This window comes from Callorhinus ursinus, unplaced genomic scaffold (genome assembly GCF_003265705.2).
Source record: "Callorhinus ursinus isolate GAN/ISIS: 27379988/994484 unplaced genomic scaffold, GSC_fseal_2.0 scaffold75, whole genome shotgun sequence".
Classification (NCBI taxonomy): Eukaryota; Metazoa; Chordata; class Mammalia; order Carnivora; family Otariidae; genus Callorhinus; species Callorhinus ursinus.
In genome coordinates this window covers 4,040,334-4,065,839 of record NW_027397137.1, presented here as the reverse complement: position 1 = coordinate 4,065,839, position 25,506 = coordinate 4,040,334, and the positions used below count along the sequence as shown (strand labels likewise).

The 25,506-nt window shown below is 57.1% G+C and overlaps 1 protein-coding gene across 4 annotated transcripts in view; it reads right to left on the bottom strand.

Moving 5' to 3' along the window:
• Positions 1-25,506, bottom strand: part of PDE9A (phosphodiesterase 9A) — a 92,349-nt gene that overhangs the window by 6,332 nt on the left and 60,511 nt on the right. For all 4 annotated transcript variants that reach the window (XM_073887022.1, XM_073887021.1, XM_073887020.1 and 1 more), the window contains 10 exons: positions 25,402-25,456; positions 24,472-24,542; positions 17,184-17,268; positions 11,926-12,007; positions 10,159-10,233; positions 6,502-6,588; positions 5,549-5,653; positions 5,208-5,290; positions 3,991-4,147; positions 1,048-1,161 (listed from right to left, as the gene is read on the bottom strand). In XM_073887022.1, the coding sequence (XP_073743123.1) occupies positions 1,048-1,161; positions 3,991-4,147; positions 5,208-5,290; positions 5,549-5,653; positions 6,502-6,588; positions 10,159-10,233; positions 11,926-12,007; positions 17,184-17,268; positions 24,472-24,542; positions 25,402-25,456 (914 nt within the window). The remainder of the gene's footprint in view (positions 1-1,047; positions 1,162-3,990; positions 4,148-5,207; positions 5,291-5,548; positions 5,654-6,501; positions 6,589-10,158; positions 10,234-11,925; positions 12,008-17,183; positions 17,269-24,471; positions 24,543-25,401; positions 25,457-25,506) is intronic.

Genomic DNA, 25,506 nt, shown 5'->3' with positions numbered 1-25,506 from the left:
ACCCTCACTCTGTGTCGGGGCGCAGGGCACTCCCTTGCCTGAATAGTTGGAGTGAGGGAGTGAAGGTGTGATGGTCATCATCCTGACCGCTCGGGCCCTGGCAGCAAGACTTCTGGCCTCCTGCCCCTGAGGGCCTTTCCTTACGTGTTGGAGGGAACCTGGAGGCTCCAAAGGGGCTCAGCCTATTCGTTCTTCCTCCTCGCCCTGCTGTGGAGGGCAGGCGGCATCCCCCACACCCCGCTGGTGTTTCAGGAGCAAGGCTGTCCCTCCAACATGACCGCATCTCCCCATGTTCAGCCCCATGAAGGGATGCCTTGGGAGGCCCTTCCTCCTGTTGTTTACTTATGGAGAATGTGAGGCCCTTCCCTAACACACTTTGTTTGTTAGCTGTTATTCAGGCTTGAGAACAGGATGGACAGAAGTCAGCCAGATCTCAGGGGGCTGTCCTTGTTCACCGGCTTCTAGGGATGGAAAGGGGCCATCAATTTTAAAGGAGAGAGAATGCCAGAAAGCAGGCCTCACACCCAGACCAGGCTCAGCATCACCCCTTCCCTGAAGACTGGGAAGGACGTTTCCATGTTTTTCTCTTAAAAGGGCAGGCATGGTGCCGACCCAGGTGGGCTCTCCTCACTGGAGAGATCTGCTCCCCTTCTCTGGATGCTCGGCCCCTGCTCATGGAGGGGTGAGCTGGGAAGGGGCCCTGCGGATCCCTGACTTGCCCGCCCAGAAACGGGTATGCAGGGTGTTTTCTGGGGCCGTGCCTTCATGGGAAGACCAGCTTTGTTCTCAGGAAACCAGAGCAAGATGGATTGCCTTCACCCACTCACCACCTTCAAGTCAGAACGAGATGCAGGAATCAGAAAAGCCACCTCTACCTGGGACATGGGCTCGCTGGGGGCTTTTCAGGTAAGCGCTGTGATTGTGTACCCACTTTAATCATGCCTCGCTCCGAGGCCAGGCAAGGGTTGGGGTTTCTCGGTTTCCAGTCTGGGCTGGAGGGTGGGACACACGCACCAGCCCCTGAACGAGCTAAAACAAGCTACTTACAAGGGTCACGTGCTCCTCATTGCTGTAGTCAAAATTCTCCATTGTTTCTTTGAAAGAATCCATAATTTCTGCATGTCTTGCCATGTCAGTGGCTAAAATTAATGTGATCATCCCCTGAAAAGCGAAAGCAAAACGTTAACCCCGGGTACCGTCCCAGCACCACTCCGTGAGCCCTGACTGCATGCCGAACCCTCCGCGCACAGTGTCCCACTTAGTCCTCGTGCCAACTTGATGTGTGTCTCTGAGAATCAGTGTCCTCATTTTCAAGATGAAGAAGCAGAGCCTTGAGGAGGCTGGGGAGCCTCCCAGGCCACGGTTGGCGGGTGGAGGCTGGGGATTCAAACCCACGTGTGTGTTGCGGGCGAGCCCCAAATGCTGAGTCCAGGAGGAGGCAGCCCCCTCAGGCCTGCCAGGCTCATTCGCTTGCAGGTGGCAGGCTCAGCACCATGCTTCCCTGTGACGGCTTGTCTCAGCCAAGGAGAAACGCTTCCCCTCCATCCAGGAATCCAGGTATATGGCTGTGCCTTTCATATCACGTCGCTGGAGGTCACTACCCGATTTTCCAGGAGACTTTTTCCCTGTTATCCAATCTGTGCCTTTGGTGCTTGGGAGCGATCAAAGTCAGGTTATATTTGATAGCACTGTTCTGCTAACACATTTGTAAATGAGGATGCAATGATTTAAAAAAAAAAATTTTTTTTTTTTAAGTAGGCTCCACGGTCAGTGTGGAGCCCAACGCGGGGCTTGAACTCACGACCCCGAGATCAAGACCTGAGCTGAGATCAAGAGTCGGACGCTCGGCCGACTGAGCCACCTGGACGCCCCAAGAATGTAGTGATTTTTAAAATATAAATATTTTATTATCTTGTTAACCAAATACTGGTTTAATAGAAGTAACATGATTCGAAGCCGTGACCGTCCGTGCACCCCGAAAACACGTATAAGGACACAGCTCTGCACTGCACAGAGTGTGCTTTCCCCAGAACACAGAACTACAGCATCCGGGATGGAACTGAAATCAGTGGAGACGGATCATCTCAGATGTATTCTGGGGGAGGGGAACATCCCTGGCGTTTTGAATTCTGCGGTTTCTTTTAAAGATTTCATTGTGTTACTAGTGAAGGGGCCACTCCTGTGAGGATTCATCCCTAAACACAATGACAAAATATTATTAAAAATTGGGACAACTAGGGCACCTGGGTGGCTCAGTCGGTGAAGCATCTGCCTTCGGCGCAGGTCGTGATCTCGGGGTCCTGGGATCAAGCCCCAGGTCGGGCCCCACACTCGGTGCGGAGTCTGCCTCTCCCTCTCCCTCTGTTCCTCCCCCGGCTCACAGTTTCTCTCTTTAAATAAATAAAGAAATAAAATCTTAAAAAAAAATTGGGACAACTGATTTTATGCCCAGAAAGTCTCATTTTCACGTTAGTCATGTGTTTGAGGCAGGACAAGCCTCCTGTGTCCCCCTGGTGGGCGGGTCCTGCACTGACCGCTCCCAAGGGGCGGGTCACGCACGAGGGGGACCGTCCGGCTGCTGTGGTCCCTGCAGGAGCTCCTCACCGGGCCGCCGTTGGGGGCTCTCCACGATCTGCCCCTTTCCCACTTGAGAAAGATGCGCCTCGGCTCATCCTGGGAGCTCCAGAGCAGGGGAGAGAGCGGGAAAGCCCACAGATAAAGGGGACACAGCCGGGAATCGGTGACTTGCTAGTGACTGACCTTCGGCACCACCCAGAGCTCTGAGCTTCCTGGAAGCATGGCTGATGGGTGACAAGTTTACGGGGCTGCTCTCTGACAGAGTGAAGCTTTTCAGACCTCCGGGAGGGAGAGCCCGGATCCCGGGATTCCCGTGTCTTTATCAGGTGCACCTTGAAGCCAGGCCCCGAGGCATCGAGCGGGTGAGGTTGTCATCCGTGGGACGGCAGAGCGTGGCCCCTCCACACGAACATGGCCCGCGGCTCGTGTGTCCCGAGGCCGCCGTACAGGCGCCACTCGCTGGGTGACGGACCAGCAGAAAGGCCCCCTCTCACAGTCCGGAGGCCAGAAGTCCCAAGGCTCTGGGGAAACGTCCTTCCCGACGTTCCCTGCTCCTGGTGGCCCCAGGCACTCCCTGACTTGGGTCCACGTCACTCCAGCCTCTGCCTCTGCTTTATGCGGCTTTTTCTTCCATGTATGTCTCCCCTTCTGTCTCTTCTGAGGACACTTGTCATTGGATTTAGGGCCCACCTGGGTAATCCAAGCTAATTTCCTCCAGAGCTCTAACTTTACTACCAGCAAAGACTCTTTTCCCGAGTCGGGTCACATTCACAGGTTCCGGGGCTCAGGAAGGGAACATACAATTTCTTTGGCAAAGGGGGCTCCATTCAACCCACATACTCCTCCAAGAGGTCCTTCCGGTCTCTTCCCTCCCCTGGAAACATCAGAGGGGGTGCACGGAGCTGTGCTCAGCGGGTACCCCCTGCGTGGAAGGGGGCGTTACTTGCAGTGAGTGGGAAGGTGTGGGTCTCAGGACAGGAGGGTGCTGTCACCTCCCCAGCATCCCTTATCTGAAGTGGGTGGTGGGGCTAAGTTGAGGTGGGGGTTCGGGAAGCAGTCAGGTTTCTGCCAGGTTGGATGCAGCAGGGGGGTCTGTCCAGGGCCTGCACGAACTCACTGTGGACCTCTGATGAGTGACCCAACCTCCGGAACCCTCACCCTCCCCGGCTGCGGGCTGGAGAAAGGACGAATCTCAAAGGATTCGGTCAAACTCGGGATGTGAAATCCAGGTTGGCGGGGTCTCGTGTATCCGTGCGGAGGGCTCGCCTCTCCCGGGGGTGCACTGGCCTTGGGGGGGGGGGGGGGGGCCGGGAGCACGTGGGGGCCTCAGCCACTGGAGCAAGGGGGTTCCGCCCCAGGGTTGTGCTCACCGTACCCCCACTCTGCAGTCAGAGGGCCCTTGCCCCTGCACACCTGTCTGATCTGCTTGAACTCGTCCGGCTGCACATTGGCAAAGATGTTGCACTCGGGCTGGGCGAGAATTTGAAAGGCCACGGCGCAGTGGTGGTTCTCCAGGGGCGAGATGTCGTTGTATCGGACGGCCAGCTCCGTGCGGGCATTGATCTGGTACCTGGCATCGAAGGAGAGAGCACACGGAGCCTCAGGCACCCGCGGGGAAGCAGCGGCACCAGCAGAGGCCGGGAGTTGAGCTGTGGCCCCTTTTGCAGTACCAGGGACACACTCCTCCGGGCTCTCCTGACTCTCTGCTGCCCCTTTCACTCGATGCCCTCAAGGTCCTTCCTATAACCTTACCAGGTGGACGCCACCAAGACCCCTCCTCTGCTCCCAGTGACAGTGCCCAAAGGCGATCAGGCCTTCCGTTTTGGCCCCTCGACATGTCATCGGTATGCGCAGAGGGCAGGTGTTTGTGGGGGGGGGGTACCGGGTGTGTTTTCATGTTACAGCTGTGGCTATGACCCCTTGGCTGGACTGTACCTCGCACATGATCTTGAATGTGAAAGCAGGGGGTGGATGCGCACGGTGCCCACCTCCTTGGAGGAGCACGGGTGTCCCCACTATGGAGGCCTGCCATCAAAAGTGATGGTGAGTTCTCGGCCACGTCAGACCACACGAATACACCTGCTAGGACAGGTGCATCACCAGGGATGCAAACCGGTGCCACACGGCCGGGACCCGGCAGTTATGCGGGGTGGACTCTGTGCCCTCGTGCCCCCAGAAGTGGGACTGGATCACTGTTCCCGTGAAGCCTGGCTTGTCGTCCTGGCCCCCACGGCCCGCTGTGGACCCCTCCCACCTGCTGCCCATCTGCACTCACTCTCTGCCTTGGTCCTGTTGGAAACAGGTGGGGGAGGGGGATCCAGAGAACGGGGCATCACGTGTGGGCATCACGCCCTGCTTTAGGCGGAGGGGAGGCCTGGCATCACCAGGACTGCAGAGGAGTGTGGCAGCCCCTCGGGGCTCGGCAAGCCAGAAGCTTCTGCCCCGGGTGGCCCGAGGCCCTGGGCCAAGTCCTAGAGTGGGAGCTGTGTCCTACGGAGGTGATCTGGGGGCTGGTGAGGCCTTCGCCGGCAGCCCCAACTTGGAACTAGTCTGCGTGTTAAACTGAAAAGGTGACTCTGATAACCAGAGAGCCCTTTAAAAGGAAAAAGAGAGAAAAGTCATGTACGTACGTGTTGTTGTACCCTGGATGATCCAAATCATGGCAGATGGCTGCCGTCATTAGAATCAAGATATCCATTTGGGAAAATTTCTCCTGGATCAGAGAGAGGGTGGGATGGGGTGAGGAGGGGGCTGGAATGGGGTGGGAGAGGGGTGACATGGGTAGAATGAAGCCCCTCAGCAGCTGGCCTGGGGGTGGGGCCAGGGGGGCAGGTGACAACGGTGGGCTGGGGTGGCTTCCCTAGGAGGGCGGGGGAGCCTGGACCCCGGGTGGGGGCTGCGTCCCCGGGTGGAGCCTGGACCCCGGGTGGTGGCTCCTGCGCCCCCCGGCAGGAGCCCCCCAGAGACCCACCTGGAGCCTGCAGAGCCAGACCATGCTGTACATCATCTGGGTCACGCAGAAGCAATGCCGGAAGTTGTGGAAAGGGTTGTTCCTGTAGTTGTCGTGCACGCAGAGCTGCGAGAGACGGAGGGTCCCAGCTGCCCACGTGCGCTGCCCGCCCTCCCCGCCAAGCTGCCCTGCGCAGCTCCTTCCCATTTTGCCAGCTGACTGCTAGCGTTTCAGATGCACTCCGTATCACCCTCGGCTGACCCAGAGGCCAGCTGCCTTCCTGGGCTTGCTGGAGGTACGGGCAAGGCAGCCCAAGGGGACCTGAGGACGTCCCACTGGCCACTCCGTGGCCAGAGGGCAGGTGGGCAGTAGGCTTTCACCTGGGCTCATGGACTGAGGTGTCCCCGGAAGGGCTCTGAGGAGCCATGCAGGGACGTGAAGCTGCGGGGAGGGCTGGGGGGCTCTCGGAGTGGCTCTGGGTCCCGGTCCTCATCACACCTTTTCATATTTTAATACTTAACATCTATGCTTTTCACACTTAGTTCTGAGCAACATTTTATTTAAAGTAATTGCTGAACACACACGCACATACTCATACACGTACTCCCTCCACACTTGCGCACACACACCTACCGCACGCATTCACACACTCCCACCTACACACATTAACATTCATGCACACACGCACACATCACTCAGGCCGACACCCCCCCATAAACGTGCACGCACCTGCACACTCACTTCACTGCCCCCTCCTTGGTTCTTCCTGTTTTCTTGAGCACCAGAGCAGGAACTTAGGGGTACTGAGTGTTTTGGTGGGAGACGGACAGAGACAGGCTGCACGTCCTCACAGAGCACTCATGGGAACGTCACCTCCGTCTGTAGGACGCCACCAGCAAGGGGCCCGGGTGGTCTGTTCCCTAGTAACGGGATGACACTGTGTTCGAGGGGGACAGGGGGGAACCTGCACTTACCAGCCATCTCCTGAGTGTGATGGGGTTGATGGAGAAATCTCTGACCAGGCCCAGGTCATGGTACATGTGCTCTAAGCAGCTCAGCATCTGCGGACACAGGAACAGAAGGGTGGTCTGTGGCGGGGCCGGCCAGCCTGGCCGCCCGACTGAGCTGCCTCTCCCGCATCCCGGGAGATGCCTGCAGGGCCCGCCGGTCCCTACAGGGTGAGCCCTCTGCTCCCGGGGGCCCTGAGAGCAAAGCCATGTTGACTGGGGGGGGGGGTCTCGGGACCCCTGGCAGGGGTGTGGGGGCTTGAAAGAGCAGCCGGGCTGAGAAGTCAAGGGAGTTCCATGCAAGAAGGGACCGACTGGGTGAGAGGGGGCACCCCCGAACGACCACGTCCGAAGTGACTCTGAACTTGGACACACGAGAAGCCAGGCTGAGGTTCTGGGGACACGGTTCCATGGGACGCGCGCCCGAGAGCTGGTGCCTTCACAGACACAGACGCCCTGTGCTCGCTGAGACTCTGTGGCCTGCGTCCCCAGCACACTTCGTGCGCCCTTGTGCGGCCCGCGGGGACCAGACACACACTGTAAGGGGCTCGTTGTGGGGTCTGGAAGGTAAGCCGCATTCCCGTCACTGAGCTGTCTTCTACAGGAATCTCGCTCAGGTTAAAATAGCTTTTGTTTTCAGTCCCGAAGATGATTGATTGTCATTGTTGTGATCTATTTAAATACAGCTCAGAGCTCTGGAGCTAATTAAGCCAGGGAAAAAAGACTGAGTGTTTATTAAAAAGTGAGAGTCTGAGAACGCAGGCTCTGCTTTCTGGGAAGCAGGTCTTGCATGCAGCGCCCAGGAAGACGGGAGATCCACGAGGCGGGGACCGTTAGGCATCACCTGGTGGCATGGGGCGTGATACCCGCCCACGCTCCCCAGCTCCGGGGCCACACACCTGAGCCCTGCCTCATCCCATCCGCCAACTGTCTGGGGCCCGAGCGGTCACGCTCCCGGGCTGCCTCTGGTCACCGTGTGACCTTCTCTTCCCAAAAAGGTGTCTTATGGACTGAACTGTGGCCCCCAAATCAGTGTGTTGAAGCTCTAACCCCCGACACGACTGTGTGGACAGAGGGCCTTTAAACACTCATTAAGGTTAAATGAGGTCACCGGGGTGGCCCTGGTCCACTAGCACTGGTATCCCCATGAGGAGAGGAGACCAGAACAGACATGCACACAGGGACGACCACGTGAGGACCTGGAAGGCAGTGTCTACACGCCAGGGAGAGGGGCCTGGGAGACACCCGCCCTGCCGACGCCTGATCTCGGACCTCCAGGTGTGAGTGGATGCCTTCTCAGCCTGTAGCTCATGTTACAGCTGCCCGAGCTGACTGCTACAGGGCACGCCACCGGAGACCCATCTTCCTCGTTACACGGCACTGGGAGAGCTTGGAACACGGGGAGCATGGGCTCTGCATGTCCAGCCCTGTGCCTAGAGCGTCCACAAGATGGCTGTGGAAGGAATGCCATGGAGCCGAGACCCGTGGCATCGCCAAGAATTCAGTGGGCGTGTGTGGGAGCCTGCGGTGTCATGGATGGACTGTCCTCCTCGAGGGGACGGGATTGGCGCAGATTGCATTACGTGCAGGGCGCCAGGCTCTGGGGACGAGTTCAGGGCCCCGGCGTGCGGCTCGGGGTGCTGGCGCCCACCGCCCTGGATGCCGGCGCTCGGGGCCAGAGGCCTGCAGCCCCCTTGCTCCCCTCTGCACGCGTGCACAGCTCCAGCAATCCCCAGGAGCCGTGATGGTGGTGGTGAGATCGGGAGTCCACAGTTGGAGGTGATGGGCAGACGAGACCATCTGGCCCCACTTCTGTGACGTGTGCGACAGCTCTGGAGTGGGAGGGACGCTTCGTGCATCCGCTGCCACGCTGGCAGCCGCTGGGCGGTCCGGGCCGGGTGGCCACGTGGAGGAGGCTGCAGGTGCTTGCCAGAGAGCCGGGGCCCCACGGCCTGCAAGGCCCGCGCTCCGGGGAGGTGGCCGTGCCGGAAGAGCTCTGGCACGTCAGCTGGTGGGGAACAAGAACACGTGAAGCCATTGCCTCTGTCTGCTCTCTGAGCCGGAGGACCCTGCTGGGGCTGAGGGTGCTGAGCACAGAGATACCCCCACGCGAAGGAAGAGGTATGATCCCCCAATGGGGGCCCCAACATTCTGGGGTGTGAGCTGCTTCATGGGCGGCCAGATGCAGTTTTGGGGGGCCTTCACCGCCCACAGTTCCAAATCCATGGCACCCCCAGATTGGCCAGAGGCTAGGGCTCCTATCCTTGGGCATCTCTGGTTCCTGGCCGCGTGCTGGCAGAACGTCTCTGGAAACCCCGGAACCGCTGAGCAGTCTGCCCCGGGCACTGAGATGCGCTGGGGGAAGCCCACCGGAGGCGGGGCCCACCTGCAGGCTTCACCCCGGCCCTGACGCCGTGGGCAGGCGGCCTTCCCCTCCTGGGTGCGTGAATCCTTCAGCCTCTCCGGCCCCAGTGGGATTCCGTGGGAGATGGAGGCAGAGCGGGTAGTGAGTGCGCATTTCCAGGCAGGCGCTTTGCCATCGGGGACCCGGCTCTGCTCTCACTGCCGGTGTGCGGAAGCCGGAGCGATTTCCAGCAGTGGTGTCTGCCCACCTGCCAGAAGCAGGAATCTGTGCGCGCCGAGCCATCCCGGTGTGCCCACTCACCTGTGCACAAGCCTTGCCCAGCCCAGGTCCTAAGTTCAGACCCTGGTCCTGACACTTGTCTTCAAGGACCTGACCCCTGTTTCTCCTGGCCATGCCACCTCCTATCCCCGCCGGGCACGGTGGCTTCCGCTGTGGCTTCTTGCCCGCCTAAACCCACGCTCCAGTCCTGCGCACTCCTGGGTGGCTGGATGATTTGGGGTCCACGTGTCGTCTGGTCCAGGGTTTGCGATGGGACGATCCCTGGGGCACGGGCCAGCAAACAGTGGGGCGGAGGTGGGGTGGGCAGGGCAGCAGTCTTGTGCCGGAACAAAAGCACGAGAGCCGGGCACTTCCGAGACCCTGGCCCTGGTGAGCGAGACGGTGCCCGCTCAGGGTGCAGAGCTCTTCTTTCCTGCGCCCTGCGGTGAGCTTGCAGGGGGGCGGCCTTTCTGCGTGTCCGTGTTACCAGATAGCTGGAGAAGTCGTAGATTTGGTGGGCCTCATGTCCATGATGAGGGACTTTTGTTTTCTCGGGGTTCAGACACGGAGGGGTACAACTGATATTATTAGATTCGGCCGAATAAACAAAAATCTCCATGTTAGTGTTTTCTCAGCAAAAGGGGAAATTGGAAAAATGGTCTTGCTGCCGAGTCCTGCACCCCCAGCCCTGCATCCTCTGGCTGAGACACAGCTGTCTTCCCTCCGCCCCTCTCCTGAGGAGGCGCCTCCCGGGTTTCCCCTCAGGGGGCGCGGCGGCTGGCCCAGGAGGGTGTGCGGGGTTTGGGGGGCCAGCTTTCCTGCACTTGACCACCCGTGCCTCTGCTCTGACACCCGCCTTTCTGAGTCCTGCGTCCGGGCCCCCCTGAGCCCACCCAGAGTCAGACTGAGGGAAAACCTGGAGAATCAAGGTCAGAGAGCAGGCGAAGCCATGGGGGACCCTGGCAGGTCCCCGTGACGCTGGCACCGGGCCCCTCACTCACCTCGTTGGGCTCCCAGAGCCAGACGTCGAAGGTGGGCTTCCGGAGAGCTTCGATGGTCTCTGGGGAGAGCAGGTACTGGAAAGGACAGGAGGTCGGTTAGGCTCTGGGCTGAGACAAAGGCTGGTGAGCTCTCATGGGTGGGGGACGTTTCCTGTTCCCTGGTCAAGGACACCTGCGCACGGACTCCAAGGCCACACTCTACAAGGATTCTGTGGAGGCCCAGCCTCCAGGGACAGAAATCCCATCTGTGGCTGCCAGAGGCAGGGCGGGGGCACCAGGAGGGCTGTGGGGGGAGAGATGTTCCACATTCGACTGTGCAGAGGTTGCCTAAATCTCTCCAAAGTCACAGCGCGCCGCACCTGCAGGAGGCAAGCTTGACTGCGGGTAAATTACCTCCTCGTAAACCCGATTTAAAAAAACAATAGAGTGAAGTCAAGGATAAAGAATTAACTTGGCACAGATCCAATACTGGCTAAGAAGCTATTCGGAGTTTCTTTCTTTGGCTGCAGGCTAACGCGGTGCTGCTTTGCTGGGGGGTGTGGATCAGGGAGTGCCAGAGTTTGGGTCAAACTGTCGTGAGAAATAGGCTGTGATCTTAGATATAAGACCGTCATGGTGTTAGGGATTAGATGTAATCTTCCCCGAGGTCTTTTGGTTTGCTTGGTTTATTTATTTATTTATTATTATTGTTATTATTATTATTATTATTTAGAGAGAGAGAGCAGGGGGAGGAGCAGAGGGAGAGTGAATCTCAAGCAGGCTCCCCGCTGAGTGCAGGCCCCGACGTGGGGCTCGATCCCAGGACCCTGAGACCATGACCTGAGCCAAAACCAAGAGTCAGATGCCTAACTGACCGAGTCAGCCGGGGGCACCTGTTTGGTTTCTTATAAGGATTGCTATGGAGGATGGACACCTTTCGTGTTGGCCGTTGGCTGGGCCTTGTGGGCCCCTGGGGCAGGATCGGGAGATGCGGGCCATGTCTTCTTGTGGGAAGAGGCCCTAGTGTCCATCTGAAGACCTCAGACAATATGCCGCACATATTTGGAAGCAGGTGGGGGGAACCCCTCACAGGGCGGCTCTGGGAGGTTCTTTGTCCCCACGAGGACCGTGGGCAGTGGCGGGGGGGGGTCTGCCCCACGCTGGGCCCGGGAAGCCTGTCCCTGCGCCAGCACACGGAAGCCTGACTCTTAGCGGAAGTGTGTGTGGACAGTCGGCCAGGCCAGGGTCTCGCTGACTCAGCTGAAAGCATGGCCGAGACAGTGACCGACATTACAAGACCCTTCTCTGTGGCGGTTTGAAGCCCACCCGCCCAACTCCCCGGTCACTGGGGCCTCCACTAGGGCTTGGACTCTTGCAATGGAGAAACCCGTTTTCTCGAGGCGGAAAAGCAAAACTTCTCACGATAGCTACACACTGTTCAGGACAGGAGATCCAGTGAGGCAGATTTTAGGTGACTTTAGAAATGGAAGCTCCTTACAGTAACGTATGAGTGTGAACACCCTCACCGAGTGGGCGAGGGGTGGACAGCGGGGAGGGGCCGTGACCTGCTGGCCTGGGGGCCCCCGCGGCTAGCACCCGGCGAAGAGAAAAAGTACTGGGCCTGAGAACGGCAAGCGGGTGTCGCACGGCCCAGGGCCAGGGTGGGAGCTGCATTTGCAAACATGCAGACAGAGGGGGGCCTGGCCAGGAAGTCGGGGTGGCTGAGGGTGGGGGGCCCGGCCGGGGGCGCACACCTGCCATTTCTCCAGGGCCCGAGTGTCCTCTCACCTTGGGATACGTGGGGACATCACGCCGAGTTGTCAGTTTCTTGCTGTTATCCACAAAACTGTACTTACAGGGACAGCTGGTCCTGCAGGAGGACAGTCAGGATTAGTTCTGGGATGGCCGCTTCGGACGAGGGGTCTGCCGGGGCCCCTCCTCAGAGTGACACCAAAGAAGCCCCAGCCAAACCCAGACCCCACACACCCCTTGGTCTTGTTAGTCAGCAAGCCAGTGACCTCTCAGTGCTAACCCACCAGGACCCCGCCTGGACCTGGGATGTCGTAGCTCTCCAAAAACATGTTACCTTCATTTTAGGCAAATTCCTAAAAAATCTTTTGATGATGCAAGTAAAAACATTTTTATTTTAAAAAATTCAAACAAGGAGGAAGTAGGCAAAGTTTGTTTGTTTGTTTGTTTTTTTAAAGCAAGCCCCCACGTTACCTACTTCTTTCCTTTCAATCTCACACCCTGGAAATACCTTCTGTTAAGTTTGGGGTATCCTTCCAGAATTTTCCTAGGCACGGACACACAGGGACAGTGCCTTGGATTTTTAACAAAAATGGAACTGTCTCAAACTTACTCTTTTGCTACTTGTTTTTTTCACCTTGCTCAAGGCAAACTCTCTGCTTGTTGCTCCCCAGAGCTCAGTGTCAAGGGCACGTCCTTCTGGGGTGCCTCTGGGGGGGTGCCGTGCTGCCAATCCAATCCCCACCATGGACTTTTAGGATGTTTCCAGCTTCCCCCGGTACCTACCTTTAGAGATTAATTTGCTATCGGGCTCCTGACTCTGTTTTCCTTCACTTCTAAGTATCGAGGTGCCCCCTCCCCCCCATAAGGACAGAACAAATCCAGCCAGGCGTACTCTGGAGGGAAGCTACCGTCCAGCATCAGGGGGGAGTGTGCTGAGCCCGGTGGTACCCGGGGCTGGATGTGTCCCTCTCCCCACCTGGGAACCCTCCCTTCCTGGAAGGGAACATACTCCCTTATCCTCAGACGTTACACACTTTGTAGATCACGTCCTGTCTCCTGGGAGAGCACTTCAATACCCCACATAGTAAGAGCCATGAGACATTCCTATCCTTTAAGCCTGTACGTCTATGCTGGGGAATGTATTTTAAGAAAAGAACTAGATGCTAGCAAACCACTCTGTGCATGAAGGTATTCACTGCAACGTCATCTGTTGTAAAAACACAATAAACCAGAAGCCACCTCAATGTTGCTGAGAGGGAAATAATTTAAACCATTACCGTACGTCAACAAGACGGACTGTTATGTGTTAAGATATTGACACGTATTATGTGAAGTAAAAAGGTTTTTGGGGAAAGAGGAAAAAGAAATGTTGTATACAGTATGGGCTGAAAGGTAATGCAAAAAAAAAAAAAAATCTACCAAGGTTCGAGGAGAAGAGAACACATTTGGTGGGCTGAGATGGGCGTGCATTGTGGCTTCCTGGGAAAACGTATGAACTGGATGTTGGTTCAAATTTGATCCATTTATTGCTCACAGTGTAGTAAGTGAAAAAAAGATTACAACACAGTATTTCTTTTCAAAAGGAGGTCTCTGTACACAGAAACACATCGGGGCAGCTCGGCATCCAGATTTCAGGTGGGGCTTGCCCCCTCATCCGTACAGTCTGGAGGTTTTACCTGGGGGCTCTGCTACTTGCAAACTCAGAGTAATACCTCTGTGTCCTTTCTGATAAAGGAGCCTTCAGTACAATTTTCTGGGCGTCCTGCTATTCTTTCCCTCAACGCGATGCTTACAAAACTCATCAGACGTCGTGCGGGGAGGGGATTTTAACACAGATTCAGCCAGAGTAACCCGTGAACCTCTAAAAGGCACCAACCAGGTAGGTGTCTCCCATTGCTGCCCTATAAATGAGAAGTCGCCCCCCACACGTTTCTGAGCAGTGACGAGCTTGGTCTGGGTCCTTGAGAACGGAGACCACAGCATCACCCTGTCTTCCCTGCGCTTAGCCTCTCCCGGGCAGACATCCCCACACGTGCCGCGTACGAAGGCCGTATTTCCTGGGGGGGCAGGGAGGGGAAGCTTGCACAAAGCAAGATGGTTCGCCTGCTGGAATCCAGTTGCTTCCTTGAAAATCCCGGTGTCAGGAGCATCTGCTGCATGCCTGGCGCCTCCCGCCACCCTCCCCCACCTCGGCCAGGCGGCCCGCCTGCTCCCTCTGTGCCCCGTTGCCACGGGAACCAAACTCCTCCAGCGACAGAGCCCCTGGCATGGTGCCTTTTCTTTTCATTCTATTTGGGGCTCATTTTTGCTTTCATTTCCTGGGCTCCCAGCGCCCCACCCCGTGGCTCGTCTGGTGGACAAGGTCATTTGTTTGGGATGGAAGTGGAGACTGGAGCCCCCGGAGCCCTGGGGAGCCCTCCCCGACCTGGGGTGAAGCAGCAAGCTCCACTCTGCACAGCTAGGCAGGAAACTGGACCCGGGGAAACCCAAGGCGTGTGTCTCGGAGGCGCACGGCCTGGTCTGGGGGCGTCCCAGAGCCGGAGGGCCCCTGGCACGGAGGCCCAGCTGGGTGGTGCTCGTGGGGGGGCGATCGTGGGGCCGCCCTTCAGGCTCGTTAGCCATCTGTGCGGGCACGGGGCAGAATCTGTCCCCCCAGGGAGGCCGACCGCCGTCTAGCCGAGTTGATAGCCAGGAACCAGAGCTGTGTGGGGTGCCTGTTTCTGCCCCCCCCCAAGCGAAGCCCTGTGTGGAGGAGCCTGGTCCCGGGGACGCTAACATGCCGCACGGCATCCCTGCGTGGTTAAAACGGAACCTTGCAGACAACAGAGACGGGGGGATGCCCGTGGCTTCCTGTTGGCCATCTGAGTTCACGTCTCCATAAAGCAAAGGGAAGGGCCATTTGTGTGGGGCCCAGAAGGGCCCGGGGCAGGTGGCCTGACTGTGGGTTAGACCCGGGCCCAGGCCACCTGGTTTCTTTTTCCTAAACGTGTCAGCAACGTTTGAGAGCTTTACCCCGTCTGTTTGTGACTAAAGAGTCACACCTACCCGTCTCTCACCTCCGTGGGATGCTGTGAATACCGTCTGCCGAGAACATCGCCTCTAGAAGCAGTTAGGGCACCGGGAAGGCTTCTCTTTGGATTACGGCACCGGGAGCTCTAAAAATGGACTTTTTGGGCGGCGAGGGAGAGCACTTCAACCCTCGGCTGGGCCCAGGCACCCGCCACGCCTCGGCTCTGCCCACTGGGCTAGACGGGTGCCGGTGGGTCACGGTTTGCCTCTTGGCTCCCGGCGGGGAGGCTTCTTCCCATGTGCTCTAAAATTGGGAGTATCCCCCCTCGTGCTATTGTGTGGGTTGAATTATGTCCTCCAAAAGTGAGAAGGGGGAGTCCAGGACTGGGCACGTGACTTCCTTTGGAAGGAGGGTCATCCCAGGTGTCATGACTTCACATGTGGCCACACTGGGGCAGTGGGCCCTAATCCAAGAAGACAGTTGTCCTTTAAGAAAGGGACATCTGGGCACAGAGACACACGCAGGGAGAAGGCCGTGTGAAGCCGGGACTGCAGTAACGCACAGACCAGCCAGGAGCCCCCAGGGCTGCTAACAGCCGCCAGAAGCTTCCGAGAGGGGCTGGACTAGATCCGCCCTGGAGCCTTCAGACGGAGCGTGGCCTTGTGGACACCTTGGTCTCTGACTTCTGGCCATCGGTTCTGTTGCTTCAGGCCCCCGGACCGTGGTGCTCTTGTGGCCACCACGGGACGCCGGGACAACCCGGACCCGGCGAGCTCTTCCCTCGGCAATCCGGGTGGCAGGAGCCCCAGGACGGCACACGCCCCTCCTCCCCGGGATGGGAGGAAGGTGCAGGAGCTGGAGGGAGCCCCTCGGAACGCGGGGGCAGGGACGGGGCCAGCGAGGCGGCTCTGGGCAGGCGGCAGGCCTTAGTCATTCGAGGAGGGGCAAGTGGCTGCCTTCTAAAAAGCCTCCTGCAGGTGCTCTGTGGGCTCACAGGTCGGCATGTTTGTGAGTGAGGTGACGCCCACAGAGGCGGGAAGGGACCTCAGGGGCCCCATTGCTGCCCAGGACACACCCACTCTGGCCAGGGCGCGTGGCAGCTGGAGGGCGACTATGTGACCCCGGCCGCAGAGGGCCTGAGCATCCTCCGGCCTGCTGAGCCTGGCCCAGCCGACTCCCGGGCCCGTAGCCGGTCCCACGACGGCCTCTGGCTCCTGCCCCCAAAGAGCCTCTCACTAAGGGGATGTGTCCAGCATGAATTATTCACTCGCAATTTTCTGCAAATTTTCACAAAGTCCTTCACCCTGACTTTTCCAAATCACATGGGATGAGACATCTCCAAATCCATATCAGGTACCAAGTGGCTATGATGGAAACGTGGCGTGGTCCCTGTAAGACCACACTAATGTGGCTTCGAGCCCGGCCGAGGCCAGCCAGCCCCTCGGCTTCGCATGGGACCGTCAGCTTCCCTTTCACCTCCTGCCTTCAAAGAGCCTTCCACGCGGCTGGCCTCCCTCACTAAGCTGGTCGCCCTCAACGTTTTAAGACCCGCGAATGATCTTCAAACTGGGAGGTGAGCTTTCAGGGACAGTCTGGGGGGGTGCGCAGGGCTAGTCTTCGGTTCCTTGTCCCCACTAAATGCTGCCGAGCTCCCCACACTTACACGCTCCATGCCCGCGCCGCCCCCCCTTCATCTCTGCTGTCACGCCGAATGCTTGCTGGGACCCCAGTTTTGGCAGAGGGTCCTGTACAAACACCTGCCTTCAAGGGGGTGTAAGGAAGCCCGGGGTGTTTTTTTCCACGAATTTCTGCTCCCCAGGGGAGAACCCCTCGTTCTGCACGACAGGTGATCTCTGTGTGGAGAATGGCCAGAGGCCCTGTGGCATCTCCCCTGTGCCCTGCTATTCTGAGCTCTGGGGAAGTCCACACAGGAGCATGGCCTCCGGGCACCAGGACACCCTCCCCGTGAGCCAAATGCCTTTTCCTCTTATCGGGCCCTTTCTTTAAAAATCAATGCCAGCTTCTCTCAGGCTGGATAAGTGAGTCCTAACACTTTGATCTGCGGGAGGATTATTCCCCCTTTAAATGAAGCCATCCTCCTCACCTCCATCTAAGACTGTGCAGTTGACAAGCCCACCCCAGCCGGAGCCGGGCTACCTCCGCCCTGCGCTCACCCCGGCCGGAGCTGGGTCCGGCTCTGCTGCAGGGCGTCGGGGGGAGCAGCCCAGAGCCACCCCCTCCCTGGGCCCATGTGCAGGGCCGCTCTCCCCAGGCCTGACCTTACCTGCTGCTTCTGGCCACCAGCTCTTCCCGCATCTTCTTGATGTCACTCTTGCATTTCTCGATCTCCACCACTTTCAGGCCTTCCACTGGGACAAAGAAAAACAAGGGGGTTGCCATGGAGACACGCAGAGGACCCTGAGAGGCTGGTGACTGGGACTGGCCCCGCGAGAAAGCTGGCTCTGGCCCCTGCCGGGGTCCCCGCTGCGGAGGGTGCCGGCAGCTCAGGGGCAAGGACTCTGGCCTGGTGGGCCTGTCCCGTCTGGAGCCAGCATGAACCGCTGCACCCCTCCCTGCGGTTTCTGCAGGGCAGAGCCCCTGCTCCCCTCCCCACAATCCCGAGTCTTCCTGCACCCACTCCCCACTTTCTGTCTCCAGGCCTCCAAGCACCAGCTGGGGACAGGGGACAAAGAAATCTCTTATCCCAGAAAGAAGAGGAGGAAATAAGGCCACAGTGCATGAAAACATGACCAGAAGCTCGGGGGGCAACACCCCAGCCTTCCTGGCAAGGATGAGCTCATATTGCTATAAAATCTTCCCATTTTAAGGTCCCACTGGAGCAGTTAACTGGGAGAAGGTGTGGACTTCATGTGGGGGGGACGCAAACAGGGCCGGCCAAGGGTGAGCAGAGCCGGGCTCGCTCACATTCTCACAGCCCCCTGCAGAAGAGGGCCTACGAAGTCCGGACACCACTGTTCCCCCAAGAACGAACTGGAGCTCATGCCTCCCAGCGAGCGCTCAGCTTCAAGACCTTCACTCTGGCGGGTGCACACGTAGCCCAGAAATACTGTTACTGAGCAAGTGGCTTCACAGAGGTTTTCAGGTTCAAGTCAGCTTTTAGGGAACAGAAGAGATTTGCTCTGCAACTCTGCAATCACACCTCAATTTTCATGCAAAAAGATACTACCCACGATGCTACTGTAGTCCCCTTTTTACTCAAGCGTGGTCTGAATACCTAAAAATACGATGCGAATGATTTCTCCAGGAAAAACAACCCCCTCCCACGACAAGTGTCTGCAGAGGAGAAACGCAAGGCAACCTGCCCGAACCCCAAGCTCCCCGGGGCAGTTTTCCAAGCGTTTCCAGGGTGAGGATTCAGGTGGGGGCAAGGCTACCAAAAATATTGCTTCTTTCTGCCCAAAGTGGTGGGAATCTGGAGGATCTGATATTCGGACGTGGTTTTGGTGACTTGCTTCTGTGCCACTCGGGGGATGTTGTACCGAAGGCCCCCTCCCTGCAGGACACGGGACCAAAGCCCAGGGCTGTCAGTGCAAGGGGTTGGGACCAGCCAGGTAGGGAAACACAGAGAATTCGACCTCGGGGATGGTCCACTCCCTCACTAAGAGCCCACAACCGCCTTCTGGAACGGGGTGTTGTTTGCGCTTCCTTGCATCATGGACCCCATTGGGAAGTGGCTGGAAGCCAAGGGTCCTTCTTGGAGAAAAGCACACCAGCTCCCACCCCTTCTGGTTTGGACCTCCCAGAGCGCCGTGTCCAGGCCCTGGGCCACACTGCAGGAGGCTGGCACGCAGGGGAGCCACAGTTCCAGCTGCATCTGCCGCGGGGACGCTGACCTCAGCACATGGCAGATTCAATGTCCGTGGGAAGGAGCTCAGTCTTGTTGACATGTGAAGGGCAGACATTTCCAGAAAGTAAGCAGTTTTGGAGAAGAGTTCTGGTATGTGGTATAGACTTCGATCCTCAAAGCAAATAAACAAGCAGTACAAAGTCCAAACAGGGTGGCTGTGCCTGCCGAAGTCCGCGGTTACATTTACTGCATTTTAAACATACATAGGAAATGCAGAGCATCTCCAAGAAGAATGTTGTAAAATTTATCTACAGTCCTACTGGCCCAGAGAACAACCCATTTATTATGTATAGTGGTGTGGATCTTTCCAGGCGTTTCTCTCCCACCCCCGTGCGTTGGAAACAGCTATCTGTCCATCCCGAGTTTTAAAAAGACAAAATTGGGATCATGCTGCTTGTGTTTTCTCATTTGCTTTTTACTGTCATCAGTAAATTTAGGACACGCCCGGTGTTAGCAGCTGCCTCCTGGCTCATGGCTTTTGGTGGGTGTGTAAGTTTTGATTATTCAATATTGGTTCATGTAGATCAGATTTCCAGGCCATTTACTAGGGGGTGATGTTCAAATTCAGACTTTTGGGCGACACAGAACAATATCACTAATTTGAATCCCAGAGATTCAGAATTCATGGCGATTACGCTTATGAAGAGCCCCGTTGCCAAGGAAATTGATAATGAGTAACAAGATGGCAAAGTTGGGCATTAATCAATGGACAGAACAAACATGTCACAGGATTAAAGGCGGAACACAGGGGGTGGGGGGGCCCGGGGGCGGGGACGGCAGCCGGAGCACCATGCACCCGCCACCGCTGCTCCCGCCCCTTCCAGGGCATTTCTGGAAGATTCCACAGCTTAGCTTTGGCCTGTCCCAGCCCTGCGTTGCCCTGGTCCCACAGGAGGGAGAGGGCCCGGCCTAGGAGCAGGGCCCTACCCCTGAGAAGTCCTGCACAGACCCTGGAGACAGCTCTCCAGTGAGGCTGGATGCCAGGTCCCTACAGGGCAGCCTCATCTGTCCACCGGCAAACTTTAAACAGGTGGGCACAGAGCGGAAGCCCAAACTAGAGCCCTGGAGGGCTGCTGGAGCCCCCCCGACAAGGAGCATCCCTGCGAGCCTGGCGGTCCCCTCTAAGACTTTGGGAGTCATGAAGAGTGGGGGGGGGTACTCTGCAAGTCACAGGTCACCCTGAAGGAGAACCTCTGGGAATGATTCTGGAAGAGGGGTACCGGCTTTGGGGAAGGGGTTCAGTGGGCAGAGGCAATAGCACAAGCCACGGAGGCTGCTCTGCCCCCTCCCCTTCCCCACCGGCTCGCTGGGCTCCCCCGAGAGGCCGCCAGAGCCGGCGAAACCCTCCTTCAGCTGCAGAGCTCATGGAAGTTCGTTAAATACACGTATGGCTACAGCTGTATTCCAACACTTCCTCCAGAGGGTTCGGCAAAGAATGCGCAAAAGCCACATGTCCCGGGTGACACAGAGAACAGCTTGGGTTTCCGCTTCGAGTCTTCCGGGTTGTTTGTGTGACCCGGCATTAAACTCCATCCCGCGGGCCAGCTCTCCCGGTGTTTGGGGTCTGGTCCAGGCCTGGGCCCCGGAGCAGGGCGCTGGGCACCGCGGCCACATCCCACAAACAAGGAAGGAGGTGGAGGCCCCATGAGGTTTCATCTCCAACTGGGAAGTGAGGTGAGGACCTGGGTGTCCCGTGTCTGTGAAATAATTTCTAACCTAAGCAAGACCTCAGACACCCTTGAAGAAGGAAAACGACTTAGATAAAAAGGAAGAAAAGCTTCTAAAGTGAATTAAGAGAAATTCAGATATTTATATTTGATTCAGAGGAATTATGTTTAGAAGTTAAAAAAAAAAAAGCAGGAAATCCACTTAAAACAAGTCAAACCAGCATAATATGGCTTAGACATGGCCAGTCCCAGCCGTAGGCCTCCGTCAGCTCAAGCACAGACAGCAACAAATAGCAGCTCCCGTGTACCAGACACAGCACGTGTGCCTCCGTGTGTGCGTGTGTCTCTGTGTTTACACATGCATGCACGTGAGGTGTGCATGTGGGGGTGTGTGTATGTGTGAGGGTGTGTGTGCCTGCGTGTCTGCATCTTCGTGTAAGCGTTTACATGTGTGCATGTGTGCAAGCAGCTGTGTGCACATGCCCCTGCATGTTCACTTGTGTGTAAGCATGTGTGCAGGCATGTGTGTGCATGTCTCTGCATGTTCACACATGTGCTTACATATGAGCATGTGCGCACGTGTGCATAAGTGTGCACGCAACCGCTGAGTGCACATGTCCCTGTGTGTTCACACGTGTGTTCACATGTGTGTAAGCATGCACGCAGGCATGTGTGCATTGTGCAAGCAGCTGTGTGCATGTCTCTGCATGTTCACACATGTGCTTACATGTGTGCATAAGCATGTGGCAAGCAGCTGTGTGCACGTCTCTGCGCGTTCACACGTGTTTACGTGTGTGCATGTGCATAAGCTTGTGTGCAAGCAGCTGTGTGCATAGGTCTCTGCATGTTCATGCATGTGTTTATATGTGTGAGCATGTGTGTACAATGTGCGTGCGTGCATGTGAGCGTGCATGTGAGAGTCCGTGTCTGGCCCCGGGCCCAGTACAGCAAACCTGGCAACAACCCTCCTAGTGCGCAGGAGGGTCAGGACTGCCGTCTGAGTAGCAGGGATGACCAGTTCCCATGGGACCTGCGTGACGGGTCTGCATCAGGACCCTTCTCCTCAGAAGGGCCTTCCAAGGTCCCTGCCATGCCCTGGATACTCACATCTTTGGGTTAAGGAACTGCTGTGTTTGGGTGGCTTTTTGGAGCTCACAGCCCTGGGGCTCAGCACAGGTGAGGCACCCTGCCCCCTCTGTGCTAGGGAGCAGGGGGCTTGGAGACCGGGAAGGGGCCAGCCAGAAGTGCCAGGGGAGAACACACCTGAAGCCTGGCAGAGTTCAATGAGCGTGGGAGTCTGTCGGAGTCACGGGCATGTCCTTGGGGGGCTGTGTTCCCACTAGGGAGGGGCAGCCAGGAGGTGGGGTTGCTGGGGCTATGGAAGGATCCATTGCCCACACTCCCACCTGACCACTGCCAAGTCGCTATCTCGGCCCATGGCTCTTCGACCTTTCTCGCCTCCCTTCTTGCTGCCTTGATCCGTTCCTGCTGTGCCCAGGTCTCTGGAGCTGGCTAGTAACAACACGGCTAATCACGGTGTATGCAGCCAGCCTGAGCCCCGTGCATGGAGGGGTAACGCGCCCTCCAGGTAACCTGTGTGCATTTGCATGATTTATGTGATTGACACGAGGGCCTACAGGGAGAGCGAGTTCTGGAGGATCTGGGGCTAGGCCAGCGAGGGGAGAAGGTCCGAGGTGCCGGGTCCTGTAGTCCTCAGTTCACACACCGCTTGGAGGCAAAATCAAAACACTTCTCGGCCTGATCACTGTCTCCATGGCCAGATACCAGAAGCCTCAGCAGCTGAGGTCAACACAGTGTTCTGGAGGAGTTTTGAAAATTCGTTAATGGCCTTCTCAACTTTCCTGTTTGCAAGGACAGGCAGGAGCTGGTGCTGCTTCTGGGAGAGACGCGGGGCAGGGGGGCGGGGAGGGTAAGCTGGCACGGGCCCAGAGGAGGCCAAGCGGGAGGCACCTGCCGGCCCCGGGTGCATTTGGGCGACTCTGCGCTTCTGTAAGCATAGAAGGTGCATCAGCAGCAAATGCTTTTTGTGTTCTTTGGCTGAATCCTTTCCCACAGCATCTGGAGAATTCCTTACATTATGGGGCTCGTTGGGAAGCTGAGCTTGCCTCCCACTGCAAACGCTCACTGTAGTGGGTTGAATTGTGTACTCCAAAAGGATATATGCTTACATCCTGACCCCCGGAACTCATGAATGTGACCTTATTTAGAGAAAGGTTCCTGCAGATATAAGCGATTAAGCTCTCCAGACGAGATCATCCTGGATGAGGGTGGGCCTTAAATCCAAAGACAGGTGTCCTCCCAAGGCCTGAGACGTAGAGACTCCGGGAGGGGCTGTGTGAAGACGAGGTGGTCTGAGGTGATGTGGCCACAAGCCAAGGATTGCTGGAGCCGCCTGTAGCCAGAGCATATTCTCCCTTGGAGCCTCCAGAAGGACCGCCCCCCTGCACCCCCTCCCGCCCTCCTGGTCTGGGGCTTCTGGCCTCCACAGTGGTGAGACAGTCCGTTTCTGTTGCTTTAAGGTCCCCAGTTTGTGGTACTCCATTGAGAGAGCCACAGGAAGCTACCGCACTCCCCTGCAGCCAGGGCATGGGCACACGGTCCTGCTCCGTCCAGACTTCGGATCTGTGGCCAGTATACGAGGAAGCAGCCTGATGTCTGCAGCAGTGGCCATGGGGACAGTGGGGTCTGAGCACAGAGCTCTGGGTGCTGGGGAGACAGCGTGAGTCTGGGGCTCAGATGTGGTATCCTCACGGCATCAGCTCTGCGAGGCATTTGGGATCTTGCTCCTGCTGCATAGTCACCGAGTGAGCCCTGCTACTGAGACTTCCCAGCCTTCTGGTAGCTCCCCAGAATCCTTTAGGAAGAAACCCCTTTTCTGCTGAATGCAGCCACAACCGGCATGTGTGGCTGCTTCCTGACCTGCCCTCCCAGGTGCCCTGGGGATCCTGCACAGCTCGAGTGGCCCCGCCCGGACCTCAGTCTTACTTTCCCAATTTGCTGGATGAGCTTCAGCGGGTCACTTAATCTCTTTGTGGCTTCTTCGTCATCAATGGAGAAAATAAATCGGTTTTGAAGACAGAATATCAAATGGATTTTCTGAATGCCAACATACTCTGAGAAGTAGGACTATGTAAGTCATGTTTCAAGTTATTAAGGTGAATAGGTTTTTGCATGATCCTGAGTGTTCTTCTTGAAAAAAAAATCCAAGCAATTCATACAAGATATGGAAAGTGACATTCAGTGGGTCCTGTGAATACGAATCAGCCAGATGCCCGCCGGGGACGCCACAGCCCTGCCGGCCTTGGGTTCGGGTTTGGTCGCGTCATCCCTGAGCTTAATAAACAGGCTGCCCTTTGCCTTGACATTGACAAAGATGTGTGAGTTGGATGGGGAGTCGTGAAGCGTGAGAATTCCAGCACTGCTCCTTATTTCATGGACGAAGACACAGAGGGTGAGGGGTGGAAGATGTCCCCCTCCCAGTTTCAGCTGTTTGGTCCCTGAGTCAAGCCCCGAACCAACCCTCCTTGGTTGCTGGAAGTTTTTCTGCTTGCCTCAGTGGTGACGGGGAACCAAGAGCTAACGATTTGGCAGGCATATTCCTCAAACAGTTGTGTGTATTGGCTTGCCTCGTTTATGTAAAAAGAGACACTAAGATGTGCAGCAGAAGGCCCTCTCCCAAGGAGGCCGGTCTGGGGGGCTTCGAGTTTTCATTCTGTCCTCTTCTGCGCCGAAGGAGCGCCTCCACGTGCTGCTACCGCGCAGGGGCGGCGGCCCGAGGCACCGTGCGCTCCTCACCTGTCACTGGTCACCAAGCGACTTTCACAGTATAAACAGATGCTCACTGCTCTTGCCTCCCTTAGCATCAAAGGTAATTTTTAAGCATTCACAAAGAGAAGACATTCCCACGTACCTCCAGCTTTCCCTCCCTCCCCTCGCCACTCAGCCCCCGGGGGAGACGCAGTTAATTTAAACAGAGGTTAAAAGACAAGCAAAAAGGAAACAGAAACCGCACTCACATTCCACTCGCTTCTCTAGCACGGCCAAGTGGTTTGCGACTTCTGCTTTCAGTTCGTTGATTTTAAATGCTCTAGGAATGAAAAAAAAGTCATCACTCTTAAAATTCTCAAAGTTGAAATGGGCGTGGCAAACCTCTGCTGCACCCCCTGCCCTGGGCGAGGCCTCCCAGTGGGCTCCACCCCCCTCTCCGTGGGCTCACCCCTGTAGGGGGCACAGGACGCTAGGGTGCTCAAGGCCTCTGAAGGGCAGGGAGGAAACAAACACACCCTCAAAGGATCGCCCGGACCTGTTTTCCATGACAAAAGGCTGGCAGGTGTGTTTACTCCCCCACACCTGCTCTCCAGGGAGGCCCCCCAACCCCCGCCCCCTGCCCTGCTGGGCACAGACCCCTGCAGGGGACCCGGTGTGCCCTCTCCAGACTCCAGCCCGTTCACTGTAACCACTCGGCCTTTAAGGATGTGTCACCGCAGGCCCCTGGGACAGTGAGACACCACAGTGCAGTGACTGAGCAATGGAAAGCATTCCTTTGGACCTGGTAGGATAACTCATCACGGAAAGAAGTCCCACGTCTACACAGGATCTCCATGGCAATGCTTATTTTAAAGCCCACTTAAAAAATGGTGTCAATTCTCATAGGTTGAACTCTGAGTCCCCGAAGAGCCAGTGGAGAAAAGTCTCAGCAACACGAGCTCCCACTCTCAAAGTGCCCACTTGCCGAGGTCTTTGGTAAAAGGGGACTGCTTCCTGGCCCCCATCCGCCCTGGCTTCGTTACAGAAGTCATAAAAGGACTCCGTCTGGAAGGCCACTCCTCCAGGTGAGTGATGTGTCGGAGCCTGCCAGCCCACATGGCCTCCGGGCGAGGGCCCACCACTGCCGTGCACAGACAGGCATACCTCTCCAGGGACTATGTGTCTAGAAGATTCTGTACCTTGAGAACTGCTCTGCCACCTGGGTCAGCACACTCTGGATTAATTCTTCTTTCTCTACGGACCAAAAAAGAAAGACAGATGGAGAAGGGGAAAAGTCTGTGGAT